Source organism: Propithecus coquereli, unplaced genomic scaffold, assembly GCF_000956105.1.
Source record: "Propithecus coquereli isolate 6110/MARCELLA unplaced genomic scaffold, Pcoq_1.0 Scaffold72, whole genome shotgun sequence".
Lineage (NCBI taxonomy): Eukaryota > Metazoa > Chordata > Mammalia > Primates > Indriidae > Propithecus > Propithecus coquereli.
Window position 1 is genome coordinate 5,343,587 of NW_012153285.1, and position 19,134 is coordinate 5,362,720.

General features: G+C 38.3%; 1 protein-coding gene across 2 annotated transcripts in view; it reads left to right on the forward strand.

The window, feature by feature from the left end:
* Positions 1-19,134, forward strand: part of SRGAP1 (SLIT-ROBO Rho GTPase activating protein 1) — a 279,045-nt gene that overhangs the window by 220,028 nt on the left and 39,883 nt on the right. Inside the window, exons 7-12 of one of the 2 annotated variants that reach the window (XM_012661554.1) lie at positions 13-234; positions 2,643-2,744; positions 8,121-8,318; positions 8,781-8,865; positions 15,147-15,174; positions 18,735-18,837. In XM_012661554.1, coding sequence (XP_012517008.1) covers positions 13-234; positions 2,643-2,744; positions 8,121-8,318; positions 8,781-8,865; positions 15,147-15,174; positions 18,735-18,837 — 738 coding nt within the window. The remainder of the gene's footprint in view (positions 1-12; positions 235-2,642; positions 2,745-8,120; positions 8,319-8,780; positions 8,866-15,146; positions 15,175-18,734; positions 18,838-19,134) is intronic. The other variant, XM_012661555.1, reaches the window with a different exon arrangement.

The following is a 19,134-nucleotide window of genomic DNA, read 5'->3' on the forward strand; positions in this document are numbered from 1 at the left end:
TATTTTTTTAAGTGCTGTGATCTTGGCTACCATGCAAGTCTGAACAGAGCACTAAGAACATATCTCTCTGCGGAATATAACCTTGAAACTTCCAGACATGAAGGCCTAGACATTATTGAGAATGCAGTTGACAATTTAGAGCCCAGGAGTGATAAGCAGAGATTCATGGAGATGTACCCTGCTGCATTCTGTCCACCAATGAAGTTTGAGTTTCAGTCTCACATGGGTGATGAGGTCAGTGATTATTTTTAAATTAATGAATTGTCTCTTCACTTATATTTCTCTGCACCTGCTATAACCCAACAGTCGTAAGAATTCTTAGCCGTTTTCTCTTTCCTGCCCTTGCACAGGATCTTAGCATGATAGTATGCTAAGATCAGCCGCTACTACCTTTTAAAGCAAGGGTCAAACACTCAAGTAACTACAGAGACCAAACAGATGAAGGCACAGACTTCCCTGGGCGTAAGCACTGGGACACCTGGGTGTCCCAGAATAGTTGGAGGTTCTTCCCCCACCTCAAGACATTCAAATTTAAATTAAAAACAAAACATTTTGCTGGCCCAATAAAATCTGTCTGAAGATTTCTTGTAATCCTAATTTAAAGATCCCCATAAAGAAAAATAATTATAAATGGCAGGCAAGTGGAAAAAAGAAAAAAAATGCAAAATTTTTTTTAAGATTCAAGTTGGCTCCAAACTGGTAAAATGACCATTAGAAATCACATATTATGGCTTATATTCTATCTATGAACTTAGCTTTTTATCCTGTTTTACCAAAAAATCCATTTAAACTGATTATGAGGTACAGTTTTTTATATTATTTTCTATGGACAGGAGGAAAAACAAGAAAAACCAACTAATGGAGCATGCCATATAGCACTTGGTGTCCCAGCTGTGCAAACTCATAGAAAAAAGCTCAATTTTAGTTTATTGTGGTGAGAGTCTGTTTTTTTTTTTTTTATTATTTCAGCATATTATGGGGGTACAGATGTTTAGGTTACGTATGTTTTTTTTTTTGAGACAGAATCTTGCTCTGTTGCCCTGGCTAGAGTGCCATGGCGTCAGCCTAGCTCACAGCAACCTCAGACTCCTGGGCTCAAGCTATCCTCCTGCCTCAGCCTCAGGAGTATCTGGGACTACAGGCATGCACCACCATGCCCAGCTAATTTTTTCTATATATATATTTTTAGTTGTCCAGATCATTTCTTTCTATTTTTAGTAGAGACGAGGTCTCGCTCTTGCCCAGGCTGGTCTTGAACTCCTGACCTTGAGCAATCCACCCGCCTCAGCCTCCCAGAGTGCTAGGATTACAGGTGTGAGCCACCGCGCCTGGCCTGTTTTTTTTTTTAAATATACATAAATATAATATCCATGGCAGATTTCTTTAATGTCATATTTTTTCCTGAAACACTAAGTATTATGATATAAACATGTTCATATATATATATATATACATTCATATATATATGTACCTGTTATATTTCTAATTGAATTTTATTTGTGTTTGATAGAACAAATTACCTTTTTAGAAATGGAAAGCAGTTTTTATGCCAATAGCACCTGAATTTTGACAAACAAGATGAGTGGCTTATCCTGTCTTTCCAAAAACAAATAATTGCTGTTTTAATTTGTCAGCTGAGGGTATGTTAAACATAGAATAATAAAATATGACAGACGAATGACTTCAGTTGGTTATTAATGGTTTTCTTGTTATTTTAATAAAGTAAGTCTGTTGCCCTTTTTTATGGCCAGTTCTGCCAGGGAGCAGTAATCTCTTTGATGTTTTGGAGACTCCATAAAAGGAACCCCTGTCAGCCAAGAGCATTTCTATGATAAGGATGATAAGAAATTGTTTGTTTCTGGTGCAATTTTAATAATGCTCTGATTTTGACTTTATCTGTCATTGAGATCATGGCCAAAATATCTTCTACCAAAGCCTAACATGAGTGGCCTCTTCAAGTTCATGGTGAATCACAGGATTTGGCTGACATTGGCTAGGGAAGCCAGGGTTGAAAGATGCTGAGAATAGTCCTGCATATTTCTGAGTTTTTACTATGTGCCAGCAGTGTTGTAAATGCTTCGTGTGCATTGTCTCATTTCATTCCCACAACAGCCCTGTGGTATGAGAACTCTGAATATCCCCATTTTACAGATGAGGAAACTGAGGTTTTGTAACTTACCACAGTCACCCAGCTAGGAGGTGGGGTGGCAGAGCTGGGATTGAGGCACAACTGTTTGACTCCAGAGCCCACATTCTAACCAACAAGCTCTACTGCCTTCCTCTGCCTGTATGGTCCACTTGAATCCTCCTCTGCCCTCTGCCTGATAGTCATTAAGAATTCCAGAAGTGAGACCAGCATCAGAGCTCCATCTCAGGAACTGCCCTGTTCTTAGAGCAATGCTTCCTGCAGCTGCTGTCTTCCCAGCCGTAGCCAGGCCAGGCAGCTGCGTTTAGTTCTTGCCACTTGCACAACAGGTCCATATTTAAAAGTGAAGTTTTGAGGCGGCTGTGAAAAGTAAATATGTAATTGGGATCTCGAGAGGATCAGCGTGATTCACGCAGCGTTTCGATAGGAAAAACCGTGCCTCTGGAGGCTGGTCGACGATACCCTGTTGTAACTGCACTTTCTGATTCCCCATCAGGTGTGCCAGGTCAGCGCCCAGCAGCCAGTCCAGGCGGAGCTGATGCTCAGGTACCAACAGCTACAGTCCCGCCTTGCCACACTCAAAATCGAAAACGAGGAGGTGAGCATGCTTTCTGCCCCACCGGTAATCTGAATTCCAATGCACACTGGAAGGCATTCTCACATGACCTAGGCATGTTTAATATTCTAAGTGCAACCTCTTCATCATGCTTTTTCAGCTGTCAGGGTTCCTTTAATACTCTTTGTAGGAGATAAATGCAGGGCTTCTGTATTCTATCACAGATTAATATTTTGCCAGAGATTCACTGCATGTGCAATACATGTAAACACAGCTTTTCTTTCCTTAAATTTTAATTCATACTGAAAATAGTTTCCATGGATGATCTAACTTAACATACATGTCCAAAAATATACTATCATGTGTACAGTGTAACTTTTCTCTGACGTTAATTTAATCCTAATTTTTGAAATTAGTACAGTACTTGGGATTTTTCTTTATGTTTTCCTTTAGTCTCTAAATTTTTGGTATTGAACATGGCATAACTGATATAATTAATGCAGAATCATATTTAGAAATGGTACTTTAATGAGGGTAGAAAACTGTTTACTTGCTGACATTAGTGTATTTAAATGATAGCACAAAAAATGTGAATTATATGTTGAGCCAGGAAGCAATTGTAAAATTCAGCTGCTTGTTTTTGAAATTAACTTAATTGGATCCACGTTCTCGTAAAATAGAAATATGAATCAAAAATGTTTCTTGTATTAGTCAAGGCTCTCAGTTGTAGTTTATAGGAACCCAAATCAAACTTACTCAAGTTAAAAATTTAACTTATTGTTTGCAGTAGCCTCAGACATTGTTGGATTTGTGCTCAGATGATGGTATCATGAATATCTCTCTCTCTCTCTCTCTCCCCCCTGCCCTCCCCTTTTCATCACTTTAAAGTGATTTCTTTGGGGATAGACCCAGAACTACATGTTCCCTTACAGTTTGCCATCTCGCCCCATCCCAGCATCCTTATCTCTGAAATAGGAGTGATTGTGCTGACCTGGCTTAAGTCATGCATACTTCTGGACCAACCATTACATCTGGGAGATGGGATTCTCTACTTGGCCAGCCTAGATAATGTGTAACTCATACAGCCCTTTGATTGACAGCTCCAACAGAAATCATGTATTTCTAGAGACAGACAATTCCCAAAAGGAAGGAATGTGCGACAGAAAGAAAAAAATAACTCACAATGATAAAGTGATTATCAAAATTCACATTCACACCCTGTTTTGTTTTAATCCCAGTGGGATGTTTTGAGCTATGAGTGTTTATTTCTGTTAATAAAGAATGATGTGTTTCTAGACCAGCATAACTTGGTCAAAACCTATTGTAGTTTTCCAGCTCCCATTATTCCTGAAGGAACCAAACCAGCCCTTACTCATATATGTGTATTTAAGGTGCAACCAATGTGATCTCTACGTAAGGTCCCACCAATGAGCCTTTCCAGAGGAAAGTGCCGTTATTCTCCTTGAGATGATGTTTGAGAGCTTAGGATTTTGGCTGGGTATCACAAAATACTCACATCATGGAGCTTCCTGAATCCTATTATGTCTACAGTTTGTATGTCTAGTGACTCCCAACTTTTTTATGCGTATCTTCCTGCTGTTTTATTTGGAAAACATTCTCTAAACTCTAGGAAAATAGTGTATTATACACAAGGTCAAAACTGGCAGCTCACAGACCTGTTTTATTTAGCTCCCAAAGTTTTGACCTGTAAAAAATTTCAAAAGTCTGGCAACTCTGGTCATGCATTGCCTCGTGAAGTGAAAGGCTGGGGCATTTGAACTGTACTTTGCCATAGCCATTCAACTCCCACTTCTCTTACACTGAACTATTCATGGGATCTGTCTGGCCTCAGCAGGCCTTTCAGTTTGTGACCCTTAATGTATGCCCTTGTAGGCATAATGTGGAGAAGCACAGTGACTTTATAAAGCAATAGAGGTGGGCAGTGCTTTATGAGAGTGAATTTTTAACATTTTAAAAATTAGCTGACCTGGGAGGCCGAGGCGGGCGGATCGTTCTGAGCTCAGGAGTTCGAGACCAGCCTGAGCAAGAGCGAGACCCCGTCTCTACCAAAAATAGAAAGAAATTAATTGGACAGCTAAAAATATATATATAAAAAAAAAAATTAGCTGGGCATGGTGGCGCGTGCCTGTAGTCCCAGCTACTCGGGAGGCTGAGACAGTAGGATTGCTTGAGCCCAGGAGTTTGAGGTTGCTGTGAGCTAGGCTGACGCCACGGCACTCGCCCCAGGCAAGAGAGTGAGACTCTGTCTCAAAAAAAAAAAAAAAAAAATTAGCTGAAGCAGCAAATGAATTGGGTTGTCCTGATGTTCCTCATGAGCATGACTAGTGGTTTATGATTTGGTGAATACAGAACAAAATTTACTGTAGTGGAATGTGATTCCCAAAGAAAGGAAGATTTACATTAGATTTTTGACAATCAGTAGATTTCCATAGGAATAGAGGGGAAAAAAGACGTTTCAGTTTATGTCAAGGTGCCTTCTATATTCCAGATACTTTGCTAGGTGTAGGGAGTGCAGAGATGAGTAAGTCACAATTAGCATCTGTCTAGCGTGAGAGAAAGAGACTATAACAAGTCATTACTTGGGAACAACATAACTGTCATTGCTGATTTGGAGTCTCTGTGTAGCACTTTTCTCTACAATAAATAAGGAATTTGTCTCCACCTTCCACTGACAGAAGGAAGGACAGAAAATTGACATATTGGTATCAAACCAATGTATACAACAAGGAAGGAAACAAAAGTATAATTCTCTTCCTCTGTACAAATATATACATACTCGTAAAACCCAAAATTTACTGGAAAAAGTGCAATTAACTAAAAATAATTATCACTGCACAGTGAAAAACATCCAGTATTTGGAACAGTAATAAAATCCAGTGATTCTGAACCACTAATGCCCCTAGTAGCTTGAGAAAATAAACTCCACCTTAGACCTCAAATAACTCTACAAAAATGCCCAGCAAAGATAATTAGACACATGAGGAGACAAGAAACCATGAATGATAGCCAGAAGAAATAACAAACAATAGAGACACACCCACAGGAACTCCAGATATTGAGATTATCAGAAATAAATTGTAAAAGAGCTATATACAGTATTCAAGGAGATAAGTCAAGCTTATATTTCAGCAAGGAATAATAAGCAGTGAAATAACAGATTTGAAAATGAACCGCATGGGAATTCTAGAACTGAGAAATACAATAACCAAAATTAAGAAATCAGTGGGTGGTTTTAACATCAAGATAGACATAGCTGAAGAGTGAATCATCAAAATAGAAGACAAATCAGAAGAAAATAATCAAAATGCATCATGGGAAAGCAAAAGATAGAAAATACAGAAGAGAAGAATAAGAGATATAAAGAACACAGTGAAGTCTAGTATACTAATTGAACTCCCAGTCAGAAAAATTATAGAAAATAGAGTCAATATTTGAAAACAATAAAGGCTGAAAATTTACCAGAGCTTATGAAAAACATCACACAGATTCAAGAAGTCAGAAAAATTCCAGGCAGAATATATTTTTAGAATCCTTACCTAGACACATTATGGTGAAACCATAGAAATCCAAAGATGAATAGAAAACTTTAAAAGCAGCTGGAGAAAGAAAGCAGATTTCATTCAAAGTAGTAACAAACTGATAACAAACTTCTCACTCAACAGGAACACGGTAGCTACAACAGTACGGTGATTATCTTTAATATACAGAAAGAAAATAACTGTCAACTACAAAAAATATCTTTCATAAACAAAGGTGAAATAAAAGATATGTTCAAGTCAACAAAAATGGATGCATACTAAAAAGAATTACTAAAGGGTGCTCTTAAAATATAAGGAATGGAGATAGGGAATATAATAAATATACGGATAAAGTTAAATGAATATTGACTATAAAACAGTAACATTCATTTATTTTTTATTATTTATTTTGTCTTTTATTTAAATATGTATAAATATTTACATATATATCCTATTATAATACATTATAAAAATAACATAAATCTGGAGGGATAAATGGAATTAATGTGTTCTAAACTCTTTACATTGTGTGGGAGAAAGATAAAACTATCAATTTACATTAGACTTTGATAAGCAAAGGAAGAATATGACCTTGGATAAATAAAAAAGTCCTAGAAGATAACATAGAACAGTATCTTCATGGCCATAAGATAGGAAAATATTTATTAAATAGGATACAAAAAGCACTAATCATAAAGGAAGGAACTGATAAATTGATTACATGAAAATCAGAAACTATTTATCTGGACCTAAAAGAGCGAAAAAGCACAGCATAGAGTGGGAAAAGACATTTGCAACACATATAACTAACAAGAGACTCACTCCCATGTCTACATGTCTTTAAGAAATAGACTCATAACCCAGTAGAAAATTGAGCTAGAGATTTGACCAAAGCATTCTCAATGAAGGAGCTCCAGTTTGCCTGAAACGTATGATAATGTGCTCATCTATCAGGAAAATGCATACTAAAACCACAGTGAGATACTACTGCACCCTCTATACAACGATTTAAATTAAATAGACTGACAATACCAAATGTTGGTGAAGATGCAGAGTAACCGGGATTCTCCTGCTCTGCTGGTGGTAACAGAAATTGCAACAATCATTTTGGAAAACAGTCTGGCATACCCTGTGAGCAGCAATTCTACTCACGTACATATGGCCCAACAAAAATGTGTGTATAACAGCATTATTCGAAATAGCTCTAAACTAAAAATAAGTCATCTATCAATAGTAAAAGGGATGAATTATGATGTATTCTTACAATGAATATTCAGCAATGAAATACTATACTCATAAGGAATGAATGAATCTCACTAACACTGAGTGAAAGAAGCAAGACAAAATCATATGTGCTGTAGGATTTCATTTATGTTAAGTACAAAAAAGGGGAAAACTAATATATGATGTTAGAAGTCAGGGTAGTGTGTACCTTTGGGGAAGAGAGAGGATGTATGGTGATTGGGAGAGGCACAAAGATGCTCGTAACATACTATTTCTTGATCTGAGTGGTGCTAACAAAGGTGTGTTCACTTTGTGTTAATTCATCAACTGTATATTTATGACCTGTGTGTTTTTCTGTACATAGTTTTACTTCATTTGGAAAGATTATTTAAATCAGGAAAGTAATTGAGAGAGTACCCAGTGACACATAAGATTTATAAGAACTCAAATATAAAGTGATATCCTCCTTAGGATAACTTTGAAGAGATCATCCCCTTACCTTGGTAATATGGAATACTGTTTATCTGTCTTTCTTCCCCAATAGACTCTGAACTTTTCAGGGGCAGGGTCTATGTTCTCATCTCTGACTCTCACTGAGGGTGTGTGGAATTCATGAAATAATGTGCTAACATGAGAAATGTATTTCTGTTCCCAGGTTAAGAAAACAACTGAAGCCACCTTGCAGACAATACAAGATATGGTCACCATCGAGGACTACGATGTTTCGGAATGCTTCCAGCATAGTCGCTCCACAGAGTCTGTGAAGTCTACTGTTTCTGAAACCTACCTGAGTAAGCCCAGCATCGCCAAGAGAAGAGCTAACCAGCAGGAAACAGAACAGTTCTACTTCATGGTGCGTCCATTGCTTTCCCAAGCCACTGTGGACAGAGCCTAGATCTTGGGTTCCCAAATGCTGCTTCTGTAGTTGCATCAGAATACCTGGGGTTCTTTGTTAAAATATGGACTCCTGTCTACCTTCCGAGTTCCTGATTCAGTTAGTCTGGGATAGAGTTTAGGAGTTGGAGGACTGCTCCAAAACAGTACTTTTAAACTTTAATGTACATACGTGTCACCAGAAGAGCTTGTTAAAAGGTAGGTTCTAATTTCAAGAGGTCTGAGGAGGAAGAGACCTGAAAGTCTGCATTTCTAATAGGCTCCTCAGAGATGGCTGGACCTGCTGGTCTGCAGACCACACTTTGAGTAGCAAGATTCTAGGATCTAAAAGATACAAGTGGCTGGATTTTAGATCTCCTGTGAGAAGTTCCTTGACGTTGAGTAATTTTTAAAAGTTATGAATTCATCTTGTCTTTTGCAGAAACTCAGAGAATATTTGGAAGGCAGCAATCTCATCACAAAACTTCAAGCCAAACATGACTTGCTGCAGAGGACCCTTGGAGAAGGTCAGTTATGTGGAATAGATGGAAGATGACATGAGTAATACATTCTGTCATGTATGTATATTCCAGAAAGAGTGTGAATTGTGTGTTTGTGCTTTAAGAAGCAGAGAACGCTGTATGTTTAGAGTTGCTTTTATCTGTATCTGTAATAATCAAGCTCTCCCTGGAACTATTTTCTTTTTAAGCTTGGTGCTGACCTTAAGGAAGAATAGTGAAATCTAGGGAGGGCTAAAGAACTGTCACAGAGCTCCTGAGGAGGGAAAGTCTGGAGGAGCTGGACCTGTCCCCCCTGCAGACCCCTCAGTCATTTCTTCCTTCCCTTTTCCACCATTCTGGCCCCACCCCTGTTTGTTTTAATGGGCTGGTATTTGTTGTTCCCTCTATTGCCTTTTTGGACTCTAGAAACCAGCTAAACCAGTTTGGGTGATTTTTTTTTTTTTCTTTCGGTAGACATCCCTTGTAGTTGAGAAATAATCTAATAGTAGAAGTAGATTGCTGTGTCTAATCATAATAACAAAAACAACAGCTAACACATATATGAGGCTTTCTCTGTGCCAGGCATTGTTCTGAGCTATCTATTTAACTGAGCACTGTTAGTTTCCCCATTTTTACAAATGAGGAAACTGAGGGGAAAAAGGACTATAGACAAAGGGGACCATGTAAATGTTATTGTTTCTCTTTTCATCCTAATGAAATTTAGAAGGAAAAAAATAAATTCAAGCAAAGTCCCTGTCTTAAGTGCCTCAACTTAGTCTGTAGCTTTAATTATCTTTTATTCACACGAAATCCTGCTGGAAGTTATAAAAAGTGAAAGAGACTATGGAAGGGAGTGGCAATGAGAAGACTGAGTTGTGTGAGTAACTCAAGTCAAAAAGAGATTGCCACTTTTAGACCTAAATTCTTGCCTCCTACCATTCTGGAACCTTCCTTACCCATAAAGCAGTGTTTCCATCACCTTATCTCCTGGTTTCCTCCAAATAACCCATCATCCTTAGGGAATGACCACCTGGAGAAGGGTTACCATGACCTAAGTAAAACTACATGTATCACACATTTAAGATGCCAGAATCCAAGATAAAAGGCCAACTTCACTTAGAAAAAAAAAGAAAATGCAACTTTTAAACTACTAAAAACTGTCTTTAAAAATAAAATAGCCAAACACAGTATGTGAACCGTCGCACATTAGATTAGATTAATTTCTCAATCAAAAACCAAAAGTTATGAAAGACATTTTAAGAGCAATTGGGAAAGTTTGAGTATAGACTATATATTAAATGATATTGTTAAATTAAGGTTGATTTTCCTAGATATGATAATGGTATTGTTGTTATAAAGAAGAACGTTCCTATTCTTAAGAAATGCTTGCTGAAGTGTCATTGTGTCTGCAAGTTACTTGCAAATAGTTCAGAAAAAAAGATAGAGGGAGAGAGAGAAAGAGAAAGAGAGAAGGTAGAGCCAATTTGGCAAATATTAACAATTGAAAAATCTACATGAAGGGTGGGTATAAGGATGTTCCCGGCACTATTTTTTCAACTCTTTTGTAGGTTTGATCTTTAAAAAAAAAAAAAAAGTCTTTTTATCTTTGAATAGTTTTCTTACTTCAGCAATTGTGTCCTATCTTTTTCTTTTTCCCCTCACAGTATCGTGTAAGGTCTTTTTTCCCCCGTTTTTTACAAATGCCTGATATTTCAAGTGATGCACTCAAGGTCAGTTGCCAGCCCCAAGCATAAATTATCCTAAGTGTAAATTAATGCTTACAAGCACAAAGTCCTTCCCTACAAGACTGGATACCATTTTAGAAACTGTGAGTTTGAGAGAATTAAGTAGTGGGTGAATTCATTCTTGGCACTACATGCAGACACGTGTGTTAATACACTTGGGACCACATTCTGAAACTTTTATGGTACACATTGAACATAGATTCTTTTATGTCTCCTAGAGGGAAAGCCCCATGGTTAATATTATTTTACATGTCATTATTGGATAGGGCTATATTTTAGCCAGTTTGCTGAATTCACATGCCAGATTCTGTCTTTAGCTACGAAACTGTAGAAAGCTGTGTTAAACCTTGTGAACTCTAAGCCAGGATTTCTTTATCTTGGAATTTCTTTCAATGGGCTCCGGTGTCCCACTGGCACCAGCTGTGTTCAAGTGTAGAAGACCTTCACTGGACTCGGTTATTCTGCAAAAGGAAATGGATGGTTTTCATCCAGCGGCAGCAGACACACCAGCCTCTGCCCGCTGGTTGCAGACCTCTCTGCTCCCAGCCCTGCCCCTCATGCAGGCTTGACAGCACACCAATTGCTGCTCACTGCCTGGGTTTGACACTGGCAGCTTTGCCCAGAGAAAAGCTGAGCAAGGGAGACATGCCCCACCTTTTAGCTCGACCATTGTGAGCCTGCCGGCTTTCCATGCAAGCCCTCATTGTGTTAATAGGCTTACACCAAAGGAGACCAGAAGAGTTAATGGCGCCTGTCCCACGATGAAGTAATCCAATGGTGAGCCTTTATGAAGGAATCCAAGTCTGGATTTGGCTAAATAGGGTTAGTAGTACAATATTCAGTGGTGTGTTTGGGGACAGTCCTGACTTTTTTTTATAGAAATCACCTCTCTGAAGTATACTGGACTCACTGCTGCAAAAACTGCCTTCATAGTAAAACAAATAGAGCCTAACCCAAAGATTTAGCAGTTGATCGTACACAGCTGAATCTGTAACTACAGACATGTGTTTGGCCTGCCTCACTGCTTGCTTTTTGGCAGACTACCAGTAGCCCAGTAAGTTCTTTGATTTACAACATTGTGAAGCAACTAGATTGGGCTCTTAAAGTGGCATTGTCAAAATTCAGAATTCCAAATCTTTGAAAACTATTGAAAGAGAAAGAAACACATAATGAGTCATTAAGACCAAATTCATCATCATCTTCTTCATCCCTCAGCAACACCATTATATCTTTTTGTGATGTCATTTGTTTTTAAATCAGACAAGTTAAATTGATCACAGTAAATGAGATACATATCTATAAAACTGAGGCACTGAGACTTTTCTTTTTCAGTAATGAGCTTTAATGTTCACGTTGGCTTCTTTGTGTGCAATATTTGGAGTTAAGCGGGTGTAAATATCAGTGCAATTTTGCTAAACCTAGAAAATCTGACACTAGGAACTTGAGCTCCATATTCCATTGTTTCTTGCCCTGGGCATAAGGTTTCTGACAAAGGAATTTAATAGGTTATCCTCACACAATCCATTTTCTGTCTTTGAGTAGGAGTACAAATATACTTTCAAAAGAGAAGCTGATTTTGAATAATTATATTTTTTTAGAAAAGCACTGCAGTAGTTGGTATTCTTAAGAAAAGGGCTGGAGAGTAACACCAGGAGACCTCATCATTTATTAGGGAACAAGTCCATAGTGTCTCTGTCTGGTTTGAGCTGTGCACATTCTATATGTTTTATGTAGAGTTTTTAAATCTCAAATTGTCACCAAATTTTATTTTGGTTTTCCGTTTTTCTGTATGGAGATAAAATGCATTTAGGTGTGAAAAATAATTCACTTCATAATTCTCAAGTGAAATTTAAGAGTAGGTGAAGCAAGTGTTTGTACCAAGAACAAGTTAATCTTGGGTCATTTTTTTTTCCTCCAAATGGCTTATATGTAGAGGTGGCGGAGGGGAGAGGAGTTGCCTTTTGTTTTTAATAATTAAGTAGCCTTCCAAAGAAAGTGATTGAAATCTAATCCTCAGACCACTGGAAGCTTTCACATTTCTCTAGGAAGGAGAGTCTTGTGGGCTTGTGTGTTATTGATCTATTAATGATGATACTGATTAAAAAATAAAACCTCATTCATCAGTCGAGACACACTCAAGACTATTAGCTGAAAAAACGATGGATGTGGTGGTATGGTTTTGCCGTGGATGATAACAGAGCTTGCTCTTGGTTCATTATTCAAAATGTATGTTTCATAGGTTTTGAATTTTTTATCTCATACTATTAACCATGAATGGATGGAGCAAAATAATTTCGAGCATTTTACATATCATTTTCTATATCTAGGGAATGATTGGGATATTTTAACAAAAATAGCAAAATTTCAAAGTTATAAAGCATTTCATTTCTAAGAAATTGTCATTAGCATCATTATCATTGAATCACTTGAAAGTGATTAACTTGTGTTATTCAATTTAAATTCATAGATATTTATCAATTTAATAATGTACATATTTCTTATTCATTAAATTTATTAAAATGTTCTGTATTTTATATTTGGCTTTAGCTATATGGGACAGACAGAATTATAAGCCACAATCCCTACCTTTCCTCTAGGATCTTTCAAAGTATTTGTCAGGATAAAAAGACTTACATTTTTTTAAGGTAGTACAGTATAGTACTTGGGAGCTCAGGACTGGAATTAAAACAAAACCTGAACCTTGGTGCCAGATCCATCCCATACTAATAGTGTGATGTTGGACAAGTCATTTTTCTATATGCTCAGTCTCTTTAGCAAAATAAGAGTAATAATGAAAGCTACCTGTTCAGGTCATCGTGAAAATTGTGAGTTAATATATCAATATAAAGTACTTAAAATAGTGTCTAATAAATATTAGATATCATTGCTGTTTTTATTGTTGTTACTAATACATATTATTACATCATGCTTAATTATACTTAATGCTATAATAAAGTACACAACATGACAGAATACGATATAGCACCAAGCCAGATAGTTTCTCTACCCTCAACCCTTGGCTTACGCTACTGACTTACAATCTTGGCTGTCTCCTATCCCCAATGCAACCTAAATGGTAGTGACTCTCACATCTTTATCTCCTGCCCTGTCTCTCTCTGCGCTTTACCCTGTATAGCCAGCTGCTGAACACTTCCCTTAGGGTAGTACATAAGGCACCACACACCACAATCAGCTCACCGTCTGCCCCTCTACTTTCCAATAGACTTTCTCTCCCATTCGTGAATAGCTATCAATTATTCTAGGGTTCTATGGACACCTTCCCTTTTCTTCTTCTCTCCTGAAGTAGCAAAAGACCAGCAAAAGGAGAGGACCTATGGTTAAATGACAGGTAGAACTGGAGCGGGGAGCAGGATCTCCCCACTCCCCTCATCCCCATGTCCAGTCATGGCCAAGAATTGATTCTGCCAACACTTACTGTGGCCTGGCTCTGTGTTGAGAAAGGTATCCTCGGATATTAACTGTTCTCCCCTGTATAATCAATAGATAGTAATCAAATCCTTTATGTAATTTGTTATTCAAGAGCGGATAATAGAGTAAAAGCCTCTGTTGCAGCCTGGGAGTGTTGATTCACCATCCCCCGCAAGCTAGGTCTCTTCACCAGTGTTACATTGGCTTCGCCCTGTAAGTCTGAATCACTGCACTATGATAGGATGGGCTGGGCTCACCTGTTTGTGTTGCAACATGACCCTCCCCTGCCAGCTGTATTTTCAAGCTATTTCAGGACCATATCACCATTTTGCAAACAAGCCAGCTGAGTGATTCAACTCTCCCACACCCCTTCCCACTGGTATACCTTAAACATAAGAGAGAGCGGACAGCAACCATATAAACACAAAAACTTGAAATGAGCGCAGGTTGTGGGATCACCACAAAAATTCAGACGTGTTACTATATCTAAAACAAGTCAAGAAGCCCAAATGTGTAAGAAGCAGCTCGTGTTTTAATGGACAGAGAACTCTATGAAAGACTTTTAGCTTATAAGTTGGTGGAATGTAGTATAATTTAATGTCCTTGTACTTTAATATCTGCAAGTGTCATTTCTGATTACGGAATACCACTTCTCTCCAGTCCCTGGCTTCCCATTACAGAAAGAATACCAATTTAGTCTAAGGGAAATTGAGTTCTCCCAACCCTGATTGACCCCCCACTTCTCCCCTACAAGTATCAATCAAGGAGAAGGAATAACTAACATACAAACCTTGGATATGTTTTATTTGCATTTCATCTTTGAACTTACAGTTAGGAAGAAATAGCTATTTCTTGTTTGTTTAAAAAACAAAAACAAAAAGCCCTGCCTCAAATTGCTAAGTTTAACATGTTTCTCTACAGAATTTACTAAATTTTATGTATAGATTTTATGAAATATTTACTTTGAATTATTTATCTATCTTCATATGCTATCCTCATGTTTTCTACCATCAAATGTGCAAGTTATTATAAACTCAGCATCTTAAAATAAGGGAAAGATGATACAAAAGATTACCAAATACATTCCACTGGATTCCATTCAATATACTTATTTTAATTCTTTTTTTCCTGCAGGTCATAAAGCTGAATATATGACTACGAGGTAGGAAAATATTTTATCATAACTTATAGTATATCTTGCTTTCTTTTCTCTTTAATAAGAAGCAACTATTTCAATGCTGCAAGAATGAACATATTTTGTTAATGAACTTGCAAGACAGTTTTGGCTTGAGAAAGCATAGCAACATGAAAAGTTTGAGGTTCTCACAAGAACAGATATGCTCTGGCCTTGCTAAGGGTTTCCCAATGGAATTGTAAAGCTCTTTAATAAGCAGAGACAGTAACAAAGACCTAAGTTGGACAGGCTTGGTTCATCTCATCCAAAATCCTTGTAAGTTTTTAGAAATAGTCTAACAAGACTTTTGATTTGATACTTTAATTTAAAAACAATATGTCCATATCTACTACATTTGTAAGTAGAAATATGATTACTTTCTGCTCCTACTTTCCCTTGAGTCATATTAAAAATTAGAGCTTTATTGAATATCCTTAGGCTTTTAACTCTCTTTCTTGCCCTTGTTGGTTCACTTTAAAAATTTAACTTTTAACTCCTATACCCATATTGTACTTTCTTCATTCATGGAAGGATTTTTGAAGCCACTGCTAAGAAAGAAAAGTCATTTTGGAACAGATTCTAATTTGGATTGGGGAACGTTTGTAGCAACTTTCATTTTTCTATGTCACCATTTGTGCAACAGCCAGAAATTATCCTAATTAACATAGTAAGATTTTGCACTTTTAAACTTGAGTTTTCTTTGAGGTAAGAGGCATTTAGAATGCTGGTGTGCCTGTTGCCATAATTGGCAAATTGATTTTCAAGATTCTGTAATGTTACTGGTGGGCAGTTTCTCCATAAGGAAGCCCCTCTTACTTCTTGGTGAACCAACTAGAAAGATACAGCCACAGACTTTTCTAAACATGACAAAAGAAAAAAGTACTGATTTTTTTTTCACATATAGTATCTCTTTGCACTATCAATTATTTTACCTGTTATTTCCAAATTATAATTAATGTGAGGCGCTTCAAAAAAAGATTTAAAAAAAAAGAATGCAAATATATGAATGAAAACTGTAATTACCAGATAGACTAGATACTCACATCAACCTGACCAGTACTTCCTCTCATGTGGGCATTCTATACAGGAAACCAACTTATCAGAAGTTGCATCGTGGTAGGCACAGAACCAGACTGAGTCACGCAATTGGAATGTCGAACAGTCCTGGCGCTGTTCTCTTGTGGGCGTAGTGGTGCCAGAATCATCCACGCACCAGTCTGCCTAATAACCCACCTCCACCGCAGAAATTACTTTGATAAGCACACAGGCAGTTCATTTTAATTCCAAATTCCTCTCACAACTTTAATTTGTTCACATTAACTCATGCTTTAGAATCTCTGGGAGAGGCAATTTTCAGGCCTTTAGCAGAAGACTCAAAAGACGTCCCTCCATTAGCCCCAGCCAGAGGTGACCTTGCATCTCCCAGTCATGCAGGGACAATAATTCAATGCCACTGGAGGCTTTGGCTCCAGCTGCAAGATTGGCTTACCCCACGAATCAGTGACAAAACAAAACTCTGATCCCCTTAGCTTCATCAGCTGCACCAGATGTCACCACATGTGAAGCTCTGTTGGACCTCGTTGTAATATCCACATTTCCACATTTTCCAGTTTCTGTATTTAATGCTTTGATATCGTGGGGCCTAGCGGACCGTGGAAGGATGGCCCATCCAGAGAGTAGCCAATTCCTAGAGGTCGTAAGGACGGGCTTGCAAGTGTGCCTTTTGTATGAAGCCACCTGACCCAGAGCCCAGCCCCCAACCACCTGCTTTATCAGGTTCACACACTCACAGCCACTGTTGCCCTTCCCTGACTACCCCAGGGCCAGGTACCGGAGATCATCACCATGCCCAGAGCCCACCAACATTGTTCAAAGTAGCCAGTTCTAAACCTCCCTGCCCTGCTTCCCCTGGCTCTGCTTGGCCACATTTTCCCCTCGCTCCCTCCGTCTCCCAGCCACCCCCTGCGGCCTCGCCAGGAACTATGAGTAAAACACCATCTTTTCAACGGCAGTTGTCTCTTGATCTGTTAGCCTCACCATACCTGAATAAAAATAAAATCCACATTTTTAAAACACTTACAAAATAATGAAAGGAGTGGATGGAATCAAGCACATATAGTTAAACTCTTCGGTGGTTAGTTGCTTTGTTTTTTTACACTTACCAGATTCCTTCCTCCATGGATGGCACAGAATTTGCTGTATAAAAGAGATTTCAGAAACTTCAGCTGTGGCAGGACATGAGGTGCTTGCTGCCTGGTAGAAGTTTCCATATTTGCTTCTAGATACTTGCAAAGGCTCCTTTTAACTTCTCAAGCACCTTGGGACTTCAGGTGCTGCTTGCTATACGCCCCGTTAGTCATATGAGCCCATCTGCTGGGAGAGTCTTAGAATTTAGCTGTGGAAGGCGGAATCAGCGAGTTTGTTCCCCTGCATCTCTTAATTGCCGTGGTCATATCTTAGGAAGTTAGTCGGGCTTCCACATAAATTCTTGGGATTTTGTTTCTAAACTGGACGTTCTGAACTTGAGCTGAATAAACTAAGAAGGTAATTTTTCCTAGAGATTCTGCAGGTTAATGAAGTGTTTCACATAATCCCCAAGTGTGGTGTGTATCCTCATGTAAGCCTTGCACTTAGAAAGAATTTAAATTGGAACCTCCAGAGAGAGATCTCAGGGCTCTCCTTCCACATATCCCAGTCAGCATAATTGGAGAAGTTAAGTCAGGCAATCCTGGCCCTCTTTCCACTACAGGGAGAGAGAAGAAGAGGTTCCCTCTCTGCGATCACAGCACAAGGGGATGGAGGGTTTCCAAGTACAGTACACGGTGCACTGGATGTGCATATGGCAGAGAGATTGGCTTGTCCACCAAAGCCAGCAGACACACTGGAGACGAAGAATCCAGAACAGCAAAAACGACTGCGTCCTGCTCTACCAATATTTAGGTGGTGGGATAGTCTGTTCCAAAGAAAAGATAATTCATGTGAGCCAGTACCCTGCCCATCAGAAACAACACTGAAACCAAATTTTTTTTTTCACTTGTGACCCATTAATGGTTACTTTTGCATAAAATAAAATCCCACTAATAGCTGAGAGATATTGAATGGATGTGATGTTACTTGCATTGAAGAATTACGTGACAACTAAAAATATTATATTTAATTTCTCATTTGGAGATCTTTCAGAGCCCTAATTTTTATCACTGGTGGTGTCTTACTATGTGACTCATAGCCAAGTAACAAGAACCCTACTTTGTAACATTTGGCCAAATAGCTCACAATTCCATTTGGTAATGCTTATCATTTTTCAACAAACCAGCAAACAAACAAACGTCAGCTATAACATACAGGAAAACAGCAGTATGAGTAAATAGCTTGTGTGTTTTTTGATACATAAGTAAAAGTAAATGGGAAAGGGGAGGGACTGTTTTTCCCCATGGGCAGGGGTGGGGATACCTAAGATTCCCGTGTTTTGTAATTCTGATGTGACCAATGGGTGTTTCCTTTATTGTTTGATTTCTGCCATGCTCAGTAATTATATTCCCTTCCCTTAGGCCTCCAAATGTTCCCCCTAAGCCCCAGAAACACAGGAAGTCCAGACCCCGCTCACAGTATAATGCTAAGTTGTTTAATGGGGATTTGGAAACATTCGTCAAGGTACTGGCACCAGCCATCTGGGTGGCTGATCTCCACGCTTCTCACTATAATGGTCTCAGCCTCTCATAAAAGGAGGCAGGTCATTATGTCCAAGTCTGTCCTGGGGCTCTTTGCTTTCCCAGAAAATCAATATAATATTTCCTGAAGTCAGAGAGGAAACAGTATTTGGGTTTGAGTGCCTTCAGAAGAGGGAATAAATGTGGGTGTTATTATGTGGGCAAAAGAGAAAGCCCTCTTTATTTTTTTTTAAAGCCATAATTTGTACAAAAAGGAAAAGAGCAACCTGATAAAATGGGT